Raw genomic sequence first — 20,636 nt, forward strand, 5'->3', positions numbered from 1 at the left:
TGAAATATTTCAAAATTTTATTAAATTTATATATGTGTGGAGTATAATATAATAGAATAATGAAATAAAAAAAACATGTCAAGAAATAAGTTTTGAGATCAGTTATTTAAAAAGAAAATCTTTTGCATCTCCTTTTCATAGGTTTTGTTGAAACATTTGATGGCATACAAATAGATTTATTTTTTTATTTTATTGGGTTATTTTACGACGCTGTATCAACATCTAGGTTATTTAGCGTCTGAATGAAATGAAGGTATTACAACTGGGGGGTCCACAGGAGTGGACCATACAAATAGATCAATTTTCTGAAATTATACAGGGTGTTTCCGAGTTGGTGTTACAAACTTTCAGGGATGGTGGCGAAGGGCACATGTATCAATTTGAGGTAAGGAACCCTGGTCCGGAAATGACTGAGTCGAAAGTTACAAGCAAAAATAGTTCTGTGGAAATGAAATAATTTTATTCCTCTGTACACCTTATTTATGTGTATTTATCTGTACATCTTACACATATTGTATTCATCTGACGTTGTTTACGTTGTCTACTTACAGTATTTCATTCAGTGAGCTGTCTGAGGGATGGGGACAGGGAACTACACTAAAGCAATGCAGATAGCGTAATGTGTAACGGACATGGTCGATCCTGATATGCACGTCTGTAGACAGCAGTGTATGTGTACAAGTTGCAGTGTCCAGTCGATCAGTCCTAGTGAAATGGAGAAGTACATGAGAGCGGAATATGCAGACCTGATTTTCGAATACGGATGAGCCAATGGGAACAGTAGACAAGCTCACAGATTGTATCGGTGCAAGTACCCATGTAGGAGACATCCGGCCCATATAATTTTTCCACGATTGTTCCAAAAGTTAAGGTAAGGAGGGCACGTGGTTCCAAATTACAATTCCATTTCCACACAACTATTTTTGCTTATAACTTTCGACTCAGTCATTTCCGGACCAGGGTTTCTTATCTCAAATTGATACATGTGCCCTTCGCCATCATCCCTGAAAGTTTGTAACACCACCTCGGAAACACTCTGTATAAACACGAGGTGTCCCAAAAGATTTAATAGATGTCATCAGAAATATGTACTCTGACACTGAAATATGCTACAGGACAACGTCATAAAGAATTTTAAATAATTAATTAATGTTCTTGAAATAAGATATACCTGCAGTTCATCGCCTATCGTATTTGACGTGTAGTTTGAAGAAGGTGTCAGATAATGGAAATGATACCTAAAGAGTTTTAACGCCTCTGAAGATTCGGAGAAAGATAAATTTACAAGGAAATGGCAGTGAATCATAAGCAATATCTATAGTAATAATAAATCTGTACCCGAAATTTTTCTGGTAATTTTCGATTTTCCAAAAATAATTGGTCCTAACATATATAATTATCCACCCTGAAACCGAAAATCGCTTTTTTTGACATTTTTGTTTGTATGTCTGTCTATCTGTCTGTATGTTTGTTACCTTTTCACGCGATAATGGCTGGACGGATTTCGATGAAAATTCGAATATAAATTAAGTTTGTTGTAACATAGATTTTAGGCTATATGGCATTCAAAATACATTATTTAAAAGGGGGGTTATAAGGGGGCCTAAATTAAATAAATCGAAATATCTCGCTTATTATTGATTTTTGTGAAAAATATTACATAACAAAAATTTCTTTAAAAATAATTTTCGGTAAGTTTTATTCCTTCAAAAATTTTCATAGGACTGATATTTAATGAGATAAATGAGTTTTAAAATTAAAATAACTGCCATCTAAGGCCGTGTAATGAAATAAACAAATGACTTCGTCTATAAGGGGCCTTGGACAGCAACAATCGAAAGCTATGAAATATAGCCTACAGAGAATGTTTCTGTGTTTGTATGAAGTAATATCGGAAGCTAAATTAACCGATTTGTATAATAAATTATTATTTCACCATTGGAAAGTGTAGTTTCTCTAGATGGACATAATGCTAGAATGTTATTACAGTAACTTCTGAGTGAATCGAGGACAGGTAAGATTAAAATAGATTCTTATGCACAGAAAACTTGATAGGCTATTCTGTATATTCGTTTCCTGTATTTCCTAAACTAATTTTTATTACCAATTATCGCATTTTAATCTTTTAATTCAATTTATATTAAGTAACATATTAAACGATTTATCCTTCTATCAAACACGAATGTTCCCTGGATCAAATGTCCTATTTTTATTATGTAATTACTTTATATTTATTTCTAACGGGTGCAGCGGAGCGAACGGGTACGGCTAGTAATATAATAAAATGAAGGTTTAGTGAAGATCGTATACACAGTTTTTTTCAAATTCAAAGAAAGCCTACTGTATGTTAAAGCATTTGATGACAAAGGAAGGGATAAAGTTTCTGAAATTATATAAGCACCAATTGTCCCATAAGATTTAATGGATGTCATCAGAAATATCTACGCTGACACTGAAATATGCTACAATACAACGTCATAAAGAATTTTATAAATTAATTAATGACTTTGAAATAAGATATGTCTGTAGTTTATCTCCTACCGTATTTAACGTGTAGTTTGAAGAAGCTGTCAGGTAATGGAAATGATAGCTAAAGAGTTTTAACGCCTCTGAAGATTCGGAGAAAGATAAATTTACAAGGAAATGGCAGTGAATCATAAACAATATATAATAAATATACACAGACCTAAAGAGAAATGAAAAGAAGAGAATGCTTAAAGTTATTCAGTCTTCAAGAAATGACAGCTACCAAACGGAAAGAGAAACAACACGTAGAATGACTGAAACGCATTCCAAAAGATTTCCCACATAGTAAGCCTATTTGTAAGCCACTGTTGTTTGACATTTCAGAGACTACTTACGATTAATAATAAATTTACGTAGAGAGTTTTGGTGCACGTATAGGAAGCCAATCAATTTCAGTGCATTAGGGACTGGAGAGCAAATGGGAGTATAAGGGTACAGTACATCAGTTATTCATAGATTTCAAAAAGGCATATGATTCAGTTAAGAGGGAAGTATTATATGACATTCTTATTGAATTTGATATTCCTAAGAAACTAGTTCGATTAATTAAAATGTGTCTCAGTGAAATATATAGCAGAGTCCGTATAGTTCAGTTTCTAGCTGATGCTTTTCCAATTCACTGCGGGATAAAGCAGGGAGATGCACTATCACCTTTACTTTTTAACTTCGCTTTAGAATATGCCATTAGGAAAGTTCAGGATAACAGGCAGGGTTTGGAATTAAACGGGTTACATCAGCTTTTTGTCTATGCGGATAACGTGAATATGTTAGGAGAAAATACACAAACGATTAGGGAAAACACGGAAATTTTACTTGAAGCAAGTAAAGCGATCGGTTTGGAAGTAAATTCCGAAAAGACAAAGTATATTATTATGTCTCGTGACCAGAATATTGTACGAAATGGAAATATAAAAATTGGAGATTTATCCTTCGAAGAGGTGGAAAAATTCAAATATCTTGGAGCAACAGTAACAAATATAAATGACACTCGGGACGAAATTAAACACAGAATAAATATGGGAAATGCGTGTTATTATTCGGTTGAGAAGCTTTTATCATCCAGTCTGCTGTCAAAAAATCTGCAAGTTAGAATTTATAAAACAGTTATATTACCAGTTGTTCGTTATGGTTGTGAAACTTGGACTCTCACTCTGAGAGAGGAACATAGGTTAAGGGTGTTTGAGAATAAGGTGCTTAGGGAAATATTTGGGGCTAAGCGGGATAAAGTTACAGGAGAATGGAGAAAGTTACACAACGCAGAACTGCACGCTTTGTATTCTTCACCTGACATAATTAGGAACATTAAATCCAGACGTATGAGATGGGCAGGGCATGTAGCACGTATGGGCGAATCCAGAAATGCATATAGAGTGTTAGTTGGGAGACCGGAGGGAAAAAGACCTTTAGGGAGGCCAAGACGTAGATGGGAGGATAATATTAAAATGGATTTGAGGGAGGTGGGATATAATGATAGAGACTGAATTAATCTTGCATAGGATAGGGACCGATGGCGTACTTATGTGAGGGCGGCAATGAACCTTCGGGTCCCTTAAAAGCCATTTGTAAGTAAGTAAGTAAGTAAGGGACTGGAGAGCTGAAAAGTATTCACATTTAAATAAAAAAGATGTAGCATTCACTGTTTTAAATGTTTCGCCCTTTATTCTAAGAAGAGGAATGAGATCCGCCAAATAGAAAATACATAATATGTTAAAATGTGAGCTGTTATTTCTGGACATGTTTCAGGAATGGAACGACTACAAGCTGAAATGGAATCCGGATGACTACGGCGGTGTGGACACATTGCACGTCCCGTCAGAACACATCTGGCTGCCCGACATCGTGTTGTACAACAAGTGAGTATCACTTCCTGGTTCCTTTGTGAATAAAATTCTATTAACATGGTTGGAAACGCTGCAAGGGAATGCTTTAAATGTGAACTACTGTTCGGTTTACCGGACATAAGAATCTTTATAAACCTTAACTTGCAACTAAAACCTCCGAGTGTTGACACTCTACCTGTACGTATAGCACTCTTCTTTAAAGAATAATCCTCGTAAGATTGTCTAATTCTCATGTAGATATGTTAATATGCATTCATTAATGGATTGTGTAGCGACTATTCACACGCACTGTACTGTATCGTCTATGTGTGAAGAGCTGCTTAAACATTGACATATATGCGTCGTGTCCTTCAAAACAAACGTCCTAACAGAGATGCTACAAATTTAAGACTTCTTCACGACAATGCTCGTCTCCATGTTGCAGATTCTTTTCCTGGAAAAATTGAGAAATTTTGCTGGATGGTGTTGAATCAATCATCCTACAGTACAGATCTTGCACCATCCGATTTCCATCTCTTCGGACCAATGAAGTAATTCCAAGGAGGGCAACGCTTCCGCTCGAATGAAAAAGTGAAATCGGTCGTGCGCAGGTGTCTATGCTAGGAAACTGAGTTCTATGTGCAATATATAGACACTGGATCCGGGATGACTTATCGTTGAATGTAGGTGGACATTTACTATATGTTACATTTTTTTTTCATTCAGACCATTGGCTCAACAGATTTTAAACGTAAACAGACGACGTCAACATGCTACGGTATCTCCGTGCAGTCAGAAGGAAAAAAAATAACGTACTGTAGTACATTCCTTGCAAGGTTCAGTCCTCGTCATCATTGATCCAATTACCATCGTTGCAGTACACGATGATATATCCTCGTAAGTTTTCGAAGCTGAATCGTCTTCGCCTATCGCTTAAACAGTTTTTGTATCGAAAGAATTTCTGAAGAAATCCCCTAAAATGGGGATCGCTCAATTTTTAGAGGAATATTTGCACTGAGCATCATGTTGCACATATCGTTTAGACCCGCACAACTAAATGATGATGATGATGATGATGATGGTTCCTTAGATTTCATTTCAACGCATTTCCTGTGCGATGTACTGTTGCAATGTTTCTCTATAGCCAGAGTTGTTCTGGTTTTTATTTCAATTTTACATACATTACACACGATATTGTCTTCGTTAATACATACAATGTCACTCTTAATACTTCTTAATTGCATTTCGTATCTCTGAGCGAATTTAACGTTTTGCCTTCTACATTATGAATGGATCAGCGCAACATATTCAACTCGTACTAAATACTTGAGCAGGATAACACAATTGCACACATTGCGTTGCAATGTTACTATGAACGGACCGGGGTTCCTTCGTTTTGTACGCTGCTGTACTCGCCAGGTACACAAAAGACGGACGACGCGGCACTTGCCATATACACTGATACGAAACAATTTCACTTTTCGTTAAGTCATCCCGCATCCACTGTCTGGTAATATATTATATTCAAATTGGTGTCACGATGGAAAAAATATGTCGAGAGACTTGGTTCATATGTCGAAAAATAGATAAAACTTGTAGCAATTTGTGCATGATTTATTTTTCTTACCTGTTAAATATTTTGCATAAAAACTGTTGAACGTTACTTTCCGATCCTCCCTCGTATTTTAGATTTCAACAGTATGAGGCAGTGTATGTCAAGTGCACTCTCGGGAGCGATACTTGCAATTTGGTTCTTATGTTTCATGTCGCAGGTCCTTTGCTTTATTGACTTGAAGCTGATACGTGACATTACGTTATTGTAACACATAGAGCAGTGGGTGACATATCTGCAACTGGTCACACACGCACCATCAACAACAAACAACCGTGGGTGACGTGCCGAGTGAGCATAATGATATAGCATGGCACTCACACTTCGATAATGCGGTCTTTGATGTCAGGTCCGAGTCATTTAACGTAACGGAGTTGAAGTGACTATTGATGTTACCCGTCTGCCGAAATATCCCCTGTTCTAGTGAGGACTTTGGGCCATTTTCGTGTGGGATACAACGTAGTTTTAAAATTGATTTACTCTTTGACACAAAGATCACATTAGGAAGTTTAAATGTAGAAAACAAAGAACGGGCGTGGCAAAATTTTCCTTTGTTAACCGCACAATAGTAGACTGGAACAGCTTACCTGCGGCAATCTTTCAGGGTGGTCCCTTTCAAAATGAATACATTTAAGGAAAGGTTGAGAAGATTAGACTGAAAATGTAATTGTAGGACAGGGTAATTATCTAAGTTGTTCATGTAATTAATTAAGTTGATATGTAATTAATTAAGATGATATGTAATTTAGTTGATATGTAAATAAATTAAGGTGATATGTAATTAATTAAGATGATATGTAATTAAGTTGATTTGTAAATAATTTAGATGATATATAATTACTTAAATTGGTAATAGTTGGGTGAAATAGAAGCACTTATAAGTTAGGTTTACTTTTGCTTATTGTAGGCGTTATTATAGAATAGTTTTTATTTATAGTCCTAGATTTATTGTATCTATTTATTTATAGTTAGAAATTTAGGTTTATTTTATTTTATTTTATTTATTTTTTTTTATTTTTTTATTTTTCTTTTATTGCTGTAATTATTGTATAATTTTAATGGTATTATTGTATATTATATATCACTGCTACCGGGTTTATACCCAATTGTAGTGTTAATAAATACAAACAAGAAATAAAATATATTAAAAATTCGTTGATTAAAGTTCTCGTTAACACTTTGTTAAAACCATAAAATTTACTTAGTCTTACGTTAAAAAAGTGTAAAATTGTTTTAAAAAAAAGGCATATACCTTCGACAGACGGCCCGTTTCAACGCTATGTCACGTCATCTTCAGTGTCTCTTGAACCACTGTGATCTTGACTCTATGATGTGCATTTGTAAAAATATATAGCACAAGACAATGGATACAACCCTAACATAATAGACACACTAATAAAAAAGGCAAAACAAAAACAGAACAAACCAACACAAACACCAGGTGAGAATAAATATATAAGATTAACATATCACAATACCAATACTCACAAAATTGCAACTTCATTCAGAAAACTAAAATACAAGATAGCATACAAAACAATTAACACAACACAGAAATATCTAAATAATCACATTAAACATTCAAATAAATATAATTCAACTGGAGTTTACAAACTAAAATGCAATAGTTGCCCACATTTTTACATGGGACAGACAGGAAGATCCTTTCACACAAGATATAATGAACATATTAAAGCTGTAACCAAACCCTACATCACATCAAATTACGCAGACCACATTATCAACAATAATCATGACTACAATGATATAGAAACAGATATGGAAATTTTACACATCACACCAAAAATTTCACAGTTAAACATTATAGAACAATACGAAATATATAAGAATACAATAGCATACCCACAATATACACTTAACACACAATTGCTGTTCAATACACACACATTATTCGACGTCATAATACATCATAACACACAAACAGCCAACCCCCACCATAGGAGCAACACACCCCCACCCCTACCATCGACAAATGCACATCGTAGAGTCAAGATCACCAGTGGTTCAAGAGACACTGAGGATGACGTGACATAGCGTTGAAACGGGCCGTCTGTCGAAGGCATATGCCTTTTTTTTTAACAATTTTACACTTTTTTAATAACGTAAGACTAAGTAAATTTTATGGTAAAAATTCGTTCCTATTCGCCCCATTTTACGGTACTATTATTTTCATGGTATACAAGTTAATGTTTGTGAATGTATGGTGGCCAGGGTTTGTTGTTTTCAGTCGGTTGTGTTTGTGTTTTTCAGCGCCGACGGCAACTACGAGGTGACGATAATGACTAAAGCGATCCTGCACCACACGGGGAAGGTAGTGTGGAAGCCGCCGGCCATCTACAAGTCCTTCTGCGAGATCGATGTCGAGTACTTCCCGTTCGACGAGCAGACGTGCTTCATGAAGTTCGGATCCTGGACGTATGACGGCTATCTGGTCCGTACACTCTATTTGCTATCTTAAATAGCCTATAAAACAAGTCTTCCGATGAGCTAAGAAACTTACATAAATACATTGATTAAGACTTAGAGAAACTCTATTCATTTCGAGCTTTGTTGTGAACTACATTATAGCCATTGAAGAGTCAGAAATCTTAAGAAATATCTTAATCTTTTTAAGAATAATTTTTCTTAACTTTCCATTATTCGTCCAACACTTCGAGCGACGTCCGGCAGGTTTCTAGAACGTTGGATAACTTCTTATCTTCTTGATAAATATGAAAATCTGTTTCTACAAACTCAAGATAATCGATAAAAACCGGTCATTATTAAAATTATATATTTATGTATTTATTTATGTATTTATTTATTTATTTATTTATTTATTTATTTATTTATTTATTTATTCTGGTGTAGTTAAGACCATCAGGCCTTCTCTTCCACAACACCAGGAATACAAATACAATAATATAAATAAACAGAAAAAAATACACTATATACAAAATAAAGCTACACAAGAAATAAAGAGAGAGAGAAAACCACACTATAAACAAAGTAAAGCCACACAAAAATATACACAGGTTGCAGTCACACAAACTTTAAATGAGTGATTAAGTATCATAATTAATTGTATCCTAACTAATTAACTAACATAAAAAAGAAACTTGGAATTTTAATCTAGATTAAAAAAGAAAAAGAAGAAAAAACACAAATCAATACTTCTAGCAATACATAAAAATATTAACTAAGACAAAATTTTTCAATTTAATTTTGAATTGTGATAAAGCCCGGCAGTCCCTGACGTCATTAGGTAACGAATTCCAGAGGCGAGGTATTTCTGAAGTATAGGAAGATGAGTATAAAGACGTTCTATGATGAGGGATAGAAAGAAGTGCTTGATGTCGGTTTCGAAGAGTTGTAGGAAATTGAAAGCGCGATAACAGATAATTCGGAGTAGAAGTATGCATGATTCTAAATAAAAGAGACAGTGAATGTATTGTTCTTCGTTCCTTCAGACGCACCCATGAAAGTAACTGGAGGGAAGGTGTTATATGGTCAAATTTACGAGTATTGCAGATGAATCGTATGCACACATTATGAACACGTTGTAGTCTCTCAGCTATGAGTGAACTTACATTAGTTAGCAAGGAATCGCAATAATCAAAATGGGGCATTACAAGCGTCTGAATAAGATTTTTTTTTTTTTTTTTTTTAGACTAAGTGGTAGAAATTCTTTCATATGGAACAAGGAGTGAAGTTGAGAAAATATTTTTTTGCAAATGTGTGTTACTTGAGTGTTCCAATTTAATTAGTATTTTTTTCAGGAAATAGGAAAAACTGTATCGAGTCTTCACTTTACCCCAAAGTGAACGACAATTTTATGTGTCGTGCATGCTACGTCCGTTATTCTAATGGTGCCAATAATCATGGTTTTAGTTATTTTCGTGCATTTTATAGACAAAAGTATTTAGAAATGCCCGGTTTCGTTTGGAAATATGATGGAAATGCTCACTTTTATTCGGAAAAAGCTATTTGACATTTATAGCTGTAAACCATACTAGTCACTTGCACATAGAAGTGGAAATGATCGATTTTGAAATGATTGGTGATTGCAACACATACAAAGTGTTGGAAATGTCCGTTTTTGATACGACAAAGACAATGAAGATCGGCATTAGTAGCCTATGATATGGAATTATCCGGTTTTTATTGGTAATACTGATTTTATCATACTGTTTCTCATGGAAATGGCCGTGTTGGAATAAAGACTGTAACATATTCAGAAAGATGCCTCTCTGAACATACTGAAACCATGAAAAACACATTTTTTGTTTTCGGTGAAAATGACCGGTTTTGTTCCAACCTCGACATTTTATCCTGTTCTAATTTATTGGATAATTTATCCAGTCATAGATGGTTGGATATCTATTTATCCAAGGAAAAATGTTCAACATGGCGGACATATAACTATCCACCTATCCATCTTTCATCACATGATAACGCAGAATTCATGCACGGAAATATCATATGTACTTCGGTATATCATAATAATATGATATGCGTAAGTAATCACTTAGTGATTCAAGACGGCGCTCAACCCGTGGGATCCCGGCCACTTAGTCACTCATAATGAGTGCACGTCTGTACTTAGTGCGTTGGATATTGTGCCACTGTCACATATTCTGTGATACATTACATGAGAGTAGGCCACCAAAGGGAAAAACTGAGAGATAGAACTTAAACTGAGGGGATTCTATCCGACATCGGAACTGGAATCCGGTTTGGTTTAGTGGATAAAGCGTCAGCACATAGAGCTGAAAACCCTGGTTCGGGTTCCGGTGACGGAGAGAATGTTTCTCCGTTCTATCCATCCTTCATCATTGTACATACATAGGTTGGATAAAAAGTAATGGCAACACTGCTGTCACGTGACGATGGTGCGTTCGAGAGTTGCCAGCTGTGTGGAAATGATCAAGGGCTGTTAGACGAGTTAGTGCAGCCAGCGGCGACAGTACTCTGTCAATCTACTGCGCTGTGTAGAACGTTGACTTTCATAGGGATAGTGCGAGCGCCCTAATACCACGTTTACAAAACTAGAGGAACTTTCCTGGATCAAAATTGAAGTGACACGAGGTCGTAGTGCACAAGAATGTTTTCAGGGACTGCATGAAGCATATGCCGATGCAGCGTTGCCATATCGCACAGTGGCACGATGGGTTAAAGCGTTCCGGGAAGGCAGGGATGTGAAAGTGATGTTCATTGTGGCATATGAAATTGAAGGGGTAATACTGCACCACGCTGTACCTCCAAGGCAGACGGAAAACGCGGACTACTGGAACATCCACCGTACTCACCCGATATGATCCATGCGATTACGATCTTTTCACCAAAGTGAAAGAACCACTGCGAGGGACCCGGTACAATACCAGAGATGAACTTAAACCGTGCTTTAAGGCGGTCAATACGTAACATCAACAAAGATGGACGCGCTGATAGTGTACGACGCCTTCCAAACATTTGGCAAAAGGTAATAAATAAGGGGGGGACTATATAGAAGGTACGTAAATGTTGTACCCCTGTGAATAAAGCCAAGTCAGAAATATCGAACTGTTGTCATTACTTTTTATCCAACCTTAGTACTGGGTGTTCAGTTCAAAATGTATCATGGCTCGCTGTATGCCGTCATGTGGCTAGCCGATGAGCCTAGAGAATTCAATCTTCCTGCACTTCCGCAGAGGTGCATAACCTAAGAGGCAGAAAAGTTGCCTAGCAAGTACGGCGTTCATTCTGAAGAGTACATACCGATACGTACGGTAACGCCGGTAGTGGCAGGAATGTGAACTGTTTGGAAATATGTACTGTCGGGATATGGGGAGAGGGTTAAGACGATTACTTACGTATTTGTTGACATTAACTTCGACGGTCAACATGGACACGGAGCATTTGATTTGTGTTGTGGAATGTTACCGTACGCAACCGATGATAACAAATAACCCTACGTACGACTTGCCGGCGCAAAACACAGTTCGAAAGAGGTTATGGTAGCACACAGACCGTACAGACCGCCATCTGTTGCTACGACGTTCAAGTTATACCGTACACGTTCTCAAGTTCAGATTGAAGAACGCCTTAAATAATAGGCAACTTCTCTAACATATAAGCTGAAACTCGCTTCAAATCGGTGACCCAACAACAGTGACGTCATGACACACTTTGAAATGAACACCCAGTATAACTGCTGTTAGTCAAGGTCCAGTGTAGGTTTTATTTCTTTCTTGTATTTTCTTCGACCTACTAACATGTTTACTAAACTAATTCTAACCAATCCCAATTTACAACGTTTGTTATGCGAGCCCATGGTAAAGGCAACACAAGAATTTTATCTGGCTACTCCGATTCCCCTGTGACACGCAACAATTCTTTGTATATGTCTTGAAACATGCTGAAAGACTTTTATTTTCCTTTACCAAATTTTCCTTTTCACCATCGTTCCTTTTATTGTACCATATACATATAAAATTATGACTTCTTATTCTGATAGCGATTTCGCTCTCGTGTATTATATCACCTTTCGTGTTCCCCTTATTGAATGTATAGTACAATTTGAAATTTTACGGTTATAGCAAAAACGTTCTATGCAGTACGGCATGTCTCCTTTTTATGTTGAAGGTAAAAACCTTCATAACGTATGCATATCGCAGGTAGTAATGTTTTCACACCTGCCAGACATTCATTCTTTCTCACAACAAAAACGTACCTGGTGAAATGGCTTTACCTATCTCACACGGTGACGATGATATAGGCTAAACTACAGACAAGAATGAGATTAGAAGTTTTAGTAGTGAAAGACAATAGCTTATTTGGAAACTAGCATTTTCTATCCCCATTTTCAATGACTTATTTTTTTATCATCTGTCGTGATTTAGATTATATTTCTGTAGTAAGGGAATTAGCCAGCGGCGGTAGCGCGTTTGTCTGTTAATTCGGAATTGCGTGGGTTTGATTCCCGCTTGGAATAATTAGGGTTTTTACGAGGTTTTTCCAACAGTAAGGCGAATGTCAGGCAATTTATGGCGAATCTTTTATCTCGCCAACTACTACAGGGACATCATTTTATTTTTACTAAAATTTCTAATATTAACCTGGCTATACCTTTGGATCTATGATTGAGAACCGGAAACACCGTTTGCTACCCCCTTCCACGACTGGAGTTCGATGGTACTGACGTAATATACAAACAAATCACTTTACTAGGTATAGGAGGGAAGAAAAGTAGTTCGTCCATTTACGTAAACTAGGAACTATCGCGATTTTGAGTTTGATAATTTTCATTAGGTTTTTGTTTAATCAAAATACAGTATAGTATTAACAATGAGTGTTTTTACTCACGAACTGAGCTACCCATGCTGACGTTATGCAATGTATATTATACTGTCTACAGCACATTAGCGTACAATATAGAGAATGAAGTTAAATTGAAAAATAATCATAATATGGATATTTAAACACATTTTTGAAAATGGTGCGTGTTCATTTCGATACAGGCTTCAGTTCTAATGTGCATATTATCGCACTATACACTATTGTACGTAATTCCAATCATCAGGTTCGTACTTCGTATGAGTAACTCATATTCAAATAATTCTGCACCTACTCTATAAAAGAGTAACTTATGTACTGTAAATTCAATCTTCACTTCTGCCCGACCCGCAAAGATAAAATTACTCAGACATGCTAACCACTGTCCGTCCAAGTGGTTATGTCGTAGAGTCGTAGACAGGGGGGAAATCACGTGACAGTTACTTACTTGACGAGGCCCTTTTATTTAGTAACATCTTTAGTAAAATCCTTCTATTTGAGTTATTTTAAACAAATGTATGTGTATAATATTACGTAGACGTCCAATTCCTTACAGAGAGGCGAATAGAAGCGGGTGGGGGAAACCGGGATGCGACGTAGGCAAATGGACGACAGTACCTGTGCGAAAATGATTCAATATTGAAAGTTCTTTCGTCACTGGAAAACGCGAACATATTTTTGGAACATACTGTTTATTATGACCGTAAGGCTACTATGACTGTATATGCGGTCTTGGATCTGTGTGAACGGTTGAACTTCATTAGTAGAAGGCGCGGGAGTGAAGTGCATTCAAAAACTCAGGTGCAATAAAAATTGAAGTAAAAATAAAATGATGTCCCTGTATTTCAATATTACCAATTACATCGGCGTTAAATAGCAAAGTAGTTGCTACAGCGTCATTAAATAACCAAGTAAAGGAAAGCAAGGCATACATTCTTTTTGGTTTTCAATTTTCATGTTTCATGCTTTATGTTTGTGTTAAATTTAATTACAAAATTAACTTTATTTTGTCCAACTTATTCTTTCTAGTCTCTACACAACACAATAGTAATATGCGTTACAAGAGCGGTATGTTGACGTTTTCATGGTCGAGGAAAAGATTGAAAAAGCGAAACGTAGTTGAGCTTTTGTAATTTCCCAGAACATGAAAACAAACATACCGCTCGTGTATCGTACATTATTTTGTCCAAAGATCGTTTATTACATACCTGAAAGACGGATTTTCTAATTAGTTGCAATGAAATCTCCATCTTGGTTTCTGTTTAATGACGGCAACTTCGGAAAACCAAAATATCTTTCTTCAACATTGTTGCTATAAAATGTTTTCTATGTTTACTATACTCCAGCAGGCCGTGATATACGTCTCTCTTTTTTTTTTCCCAGTCTATAAATGCGAACTTAAAACAAACGGTAAGGTTATGTAATGATTTATTTTTCATTTTAATATTTCAACAATATTATTTATATAACATATTGCAGTAATAACATCGGCATCTGGAATCTTGTTGATTTTTTCACGGCTTCCTTAATGTTACTTGTATCAGGAATGCAATAAGTTTCGTGGAGTAGTAGACTTTACTTAATTTTTGCAAATATTTAAAAACAATAATTAATCATACAATTTAGGTGAAATTGCAGTGGTAAGTTTCCAATTTATAATTATTACTATGTTAAACGTCTCTAAAAATAATAAGTTAAAAGCCTAAAGCAGTAAAATGAATGTGGCGCTTAAGCGGTAAGAAGAGGGAAATTGTTATGTGTGTTACGTTGGGAATACTGAATGTGGTATTTCACACTTACCGCGTATTGTTTTTTGTGCGGAAAGCAAGCAAATATGCACGATCTCGCACAAACATTCAAGGAAACACACAACAACCAGGTTGCTAAGTATACCATGTCCCTTATCCTACTTTGTTTGTAAAAGTCTGTTTTCATTCCGTATGTGTCACCCTTCAGATAAGCTTCTTATTATCATATGACTACAGGCATAACATAAGGGTTAGCGATCTAGATTCGTATTCCGGGGCTTCTCTTGGCCGCGGGTTCGGATCCCGCTTAAGTTGATTACCTGGTTGGGTTTAGTCCGAGGCTTTTCAAAACTTTGAGAAGAATGTCACGTGAACTCATGGCATTGATGGCAAATTCACTCTACAGTGTCAGTGAGTTTAATAATTTAGGGTCATATTCATAGACATTCTTAGCGCTGGCTTCCGTTGGATGATCAGCGAACTAACTTTTTTCGTATTCATAAACCAGTGTTAGCGATATGATATGATATGAATCCTGTACAAGTAACCAGTGGATAGCCGGGGCTAGTTTAGCACGCTCGTAGCGCGGGCTAGCGAAATGTCTATGAATAGCACCCATCAAGTTTTAGATACTAGCCTATTCTTTTAATTTCATGTACATGACACCATTATCATTTAATGGGAATACAGTGAGATATAATGTCAGTTCTAAATCAAGGATATAGAAGTCGTTAGTTTTAAATCCTTTTTCAATTTTTTAGATTAATCTTTATTACTAAATGGAAAAAAATTACAAATTTTGCTTTTATTTGTACATCATCGTTTGAAGAAAACATTACGAAAGTTGTGCGACGAGCAAGTGCTGCAAGAGTTTTTGTCTCTTCAGTATGCTTTGCTTACGTCATGTCCGCGTCATGTCTCCGCCCGACGTCCGAGCCACGTCCTGTCTGTCCTCTCTGTGTGATTTGCTCCTAAGAGAGCCCAAAAATGTTCTTGTCAAGGTCGTGCCCACCGATAGAGTATGATATTCAAATAATGAACATAGTGCTTGGTTATGAGTTACATAATAAATTACAGTTTTTTGTGTTTAATAAATATGCCTCGTCCATGTCTAGAAATGTGTTCCATCAATTATGGTCCACCCTGTATTATGCCAGCAAACTATGTAATTCTGAAACCAATCCGTCCACTATTATTTTGTTCTGTAATTTTGCAGAAAGTTACGTTATTTGTTTATATTACATATTATTTTGTCTGCGCTTCATTTGTTCCATATGTTTTCCACTCATAATATAGGCCTATGCTTAATAAACTTATAGTGTCGATTTCTAAAACACGGACGAAATCGTGGTTCCAAACCTCGGCTTTTAAGCCGCGATCGAGGTCTGAATCCTTATGCGATTTCTAAACGAAGTCGAGACGCGGCTTGAGAAGAAACGGAGGGTCGTGGCAACGCAGCTTAGAATCGATTTTTATCCCTGTAACCAGTCGATATCAGAAAGAAATGAATATCGGGATTAATATTTTTATTGAATTGCAGTAAATCACATTCTTTTGTTCTAAGCTAAGGTATTGTTATAATTTACTAATTTACAGATTTATTATGTGCGTTTAAAATACTTGCTTTACTTAGTATTTAATAGGGAACGGATTTTTAGGTACCAGAATGATGTTACACAAATAATTAACAAAAGTCGAGCGTTTATGTTGTAGTTTTCATTTATTCATAACTACTACCAACATTAACTACCTGAAAACCCGGTTCTAAGGAATTAATAACCTAAATATTAACTGGATTAAAATTTAAATTGAAACTAAAACGTAGTATTGTTTTTATTTTCAGCATGCTGGCTTCCAGATCAGGAGGTCCCGGGTTCGATTCCCGGGCTCGGCGCTCGGTGAATTTTTCTTGAAGAAGAAGAAGAATTCCCTGGGTGTCTAGAGTCTGGAAATTTGTATGAATGTGAGTGTGATTGTGAGTGTGCCGGGTTAATATTAATTAACAAATCATCACAAATTAAAAATACATCAGGATTGTCGCTGGGCAGTAACCTGAACACACGTTTCAGCGTCACATTGTTGACAGGTAACTCCATCTGTTAGCACAACCATAAACATCTAATATATGCTATAGAGTTACCAACAACGAAAAAAAAAAAAGGCTAGTACTACGTGGAAAGCCCCAGTAGCACAAAACTTAAAATAAGACAAAATCACGTTTGCTTCATATTCTTGTAGGCCCACATCATTTTCGAGTATTAAATAAATGTCCAAAACTACCATAAAGACTAAGAATTAAGATATATCGTCTTATATTCAATTCAATTCAATTTATTTGGCCATTAGACATACAGTTTTAGGCTTCGTCAGAATATATTGAAAAAACATATACAGTAAATACATTAAAAAAACACTAATAACAGAAACAGTAAAATTTAAGTAATACAATGAAAACATGAAATAATTTGAAACTTTTAAATTGAAAAAAAGTAACTAAATTGTAATCGAACTTATTTATTAAAATACAATTTCATACAAATTTGTGTTGAAAAACTCAGCAACAGAATAAAAAGGATTATTTAATAACCAATTGTAAAACCTAGTTTTGAAACTATTGATTGGTAATTTATAGGCATAAAGGTATAATTAATATAAAATATTATATCTTACTTCCCTCGAAGCAACAAGAAGGTGTCAACCCGCCGTCTCTTGCACTTCGTTGCAGATTATTATTTAGGATTCTTGCTAAATTTTTCGTTGATTTCTTCGAAAATCGAAATATTCGCCTGAAAGTATCGTCGTTATGTAGTTATCGCCTGAAAGTATCGTCGTTATGTAGTTATCGCCTGAAAGTATCGTCGTTATGTAGTTATCGCCTGAAAGTATCGTCGTTATGTAGTTATCGCCTGAAAGTATCGTCGTTATGTAGTTATCGCCTGAAAGTATCGTCGTTATGTAGTTATCGCCTGAAAGTATCGTCGTTATGTAGTTATCGCCTGAAAGTATCGTCGTTATGTAGTTATCGCCTGAAAGTATCGTCGTTATGTAGTTACAAAGGATTATTCCTGTCTCTCATCATTCTAATCCGGAGATTTAATACTCGTAGACACAAATTTTCCTTCGATAATCATCCAGCTGATCTACTACCTCCATCTTGTATACATGAAGGCATGGTTTTAAACCTGCCCCAGCCGTGGTCTCTGCTTCAGACCATGGTTTCGAGCCATGGCTCAGAAAAATAAAAAAGACCTCGTTTTATAAATCCAAGCGCGGTTTAAAGACATGGCCGTGGTCAAGGCTTCGTTTTAGAAATCGACCCATAATGTTTATACCCCAGTTGTGGAATTTCTTTGTCTTCTTCGAATTGAATTTGTTATTATTGTGTTTATCTGACCCCTTGTGCTCACACATACCCGGCTAACACACGTTACAGCTTACGACTCTGGAGACAGGCACGGGGCAGATGGATCTCTCGCTCTTTTTTCCCTTTCATAAAAACTTAATTAACTGTCACTAAAATTACACCGAGGACGGAGGGCAGGGGAGTTTATGCCTTCATTACGGACTGATGAAACGTCTGTCAGTGTTTCGCAAAAACTCATTTATTCCTCGATTTCATTACTTTGCTTACACTCTGTCTCGTTTATTTTAAAGGGTTCCGATTCCGAAAATGAAATTTTAAAAATATTACGTGATAACTAAAATAACCATAATAATCTTCTTTATCATCACCCTCTCCCTGTAGCCACCCTACAGGTAATGCTCGTACAGTTTATGATGCAGGGTTTTATTTTTGTCAATTCCTGGAAATTGTTTCAATTAAGTTTGTTAGTTTTTCCAGTATGTTTTCATTGTATATTCAACTCTACAATAAAGTGCTTTCAGCTAAAAAAAAAGTCGTTAACCCTCGTGCTACCAAGGTTTTTCACAACTTACTACCACCAAAGGGGATATTATAATAACACCAGTCAAAATCATACGTCAATCTTCGTTAAGCATTTGGAATATAAACAATTTATGTAGGCTATTATTCATTATAGAGTTTCAAAAAATGTAACAACATAAAATAATCATCCAATTTTTTAAAACACAGAATGGTTCAAAAGCCCTGTTCCATTTTGTTGAAAACTTGCACCAAAATTAATGAACTTCAGATATGTTTCTGGTGACACTATAAGGTAACATATACAGTAAATTTGAATTTGCCTCCCTTCCTTTTCAAGACAAAGTTCTTAATGCTACATAATTTTGACATGGTGGAAAACATATTTACAAGTAATGAATATCACAGTACTATAATAAAAATTGGAAATCTTTTAAGTTAGTAATTGAAAACTGAATATTAGAATATCACACATACAACCATGACCAACTCAATAATACTTGTTTATAATAAAATAAAAAAAATACTTTATAAAGCTATGAAAATAAATAATTTACATTATTCACATTGAGTAAATAAATGACTGATATAAACAAACTACATTAATGACCGAGTGCACCAACCTCGGTTAAGAACGTTTAAATAATAAATATTATTAATCACGCATTATGTTTTTTTTTTTCTGTGGCACTAAGCTCGGTTACGAGTTAAACCATCTAACCATGAGAATTTGCTAACCGGTCGAGTCGAGCGGTTAATTAGCTAACCGTGGTTGTGAATCCGAGATGGAGTATGATAATGGAGAGGTTTAGCAATAAGGTGTTTTTGACACAGTATACGCTAATGCTACGTGACAATACTGTGACTACAAAATAACGATATGTAGTACGAGAGAGTTATTACCCAGTTGGTATGAGCGATTGGATACGGTATAGACAAAAAAAAAAATAAAAAAAAATAATAATAATATAATAGACCACCTCTGTGGTGTAGGGGTCAGCAGGCTCGTCTCTTACGCAGAGGTCCCGGGTTCGATTCCCGGTCGGGTTGAATTTCCTGGTTGAGGTTTTTCAGGGTTTTTCCTCAACCGTAAGGCAAATGCCAGGAAATTCGGGCCACAACATCCCTGAATATCACCGGCCTCATTCATCACCGAAATCATATTCATAACAAATCAGTAACATATATACAGTCGCCATCTAGTTCACAACAATAGAACCAGTCTCAACAATAGTACACAGGCCTTCAGATTTCAACCAAAGTTTAACTCGCGATATGACCAATGATGTTAAAGCGAGCATAAATGACAGCGAGGGGAAAAAATAAATAATAATAATAATAATAATAATAATAATAATAATAATAATAATAATAATAATAATAATAATAATAAGTGCGTCATATCATAGAATTTGGAGACATGAAAGATGATTTATTTCAGGATATGTCATTAAATAATGTGGACAGAAAAAGGATCATTCAGGAACGAGGCTTGGCGAAGCCTAGATTTGATTTAAATCAATTAAATGGTGCAGAATGTCGATATACACTATTTGAGGTTATGTTTACACGAACTCTAACTTACGTTTATGCTAATAGCGTTGCCAATTTAACGACTTTTAATTGTTTTTCGGAGACAATTTCTTTTAACTTTTCTATTCCTTAAATAGGGATTTAGCGATTTTTCAGGATCCTCTAGCGACAAGAAAAAAACTTTATTTTTTATAAGGAAT

General features: G+C 35.7%; 1 protein-coding gene across 1 annotated transcript in view; it reads left to right on the forward strand.

Annotated features, from left to right (window-relative positions):
- Positions 1 to 20,636, forward strand: part of nAChRalpha1 (nicotinic acetylcholine receptor alpha1) — a 641,991-nt gene that overhangs the window by 584,919 nt on the left and 36,436 nt on the right. Inside the window, exons 4-5 of the mRNA XM_069838062.1 lie at positions 4,270 to 4,379; positions 8,230 to 8,410. Of these exons, the coding sequence (XP_069694163.1) occupies positions 4,270 to 4,379; positions 8,230 to 8,410 (291 nt within the window). The remainder of the gene's footprint in view (positions 1 to 4,269; positions 4,380 to 8,229; positions 8,411 to 20,636) is intronic.

Source organism: Periplaneta americana, chromosome 1 (assembly GCF_040183065.1).
Source record: "Periplaneta americana isolate PAMFEO1 chromosome 1, P.americana_PAMFEO1_priV1, whole genome shotgun sequence".
Lineage (NCBI taxonomy): Eukaryota > Metazoa > Arthropoda > Insecta > Blattodea > Blattidae > Periplaneta > Periplaneta americana.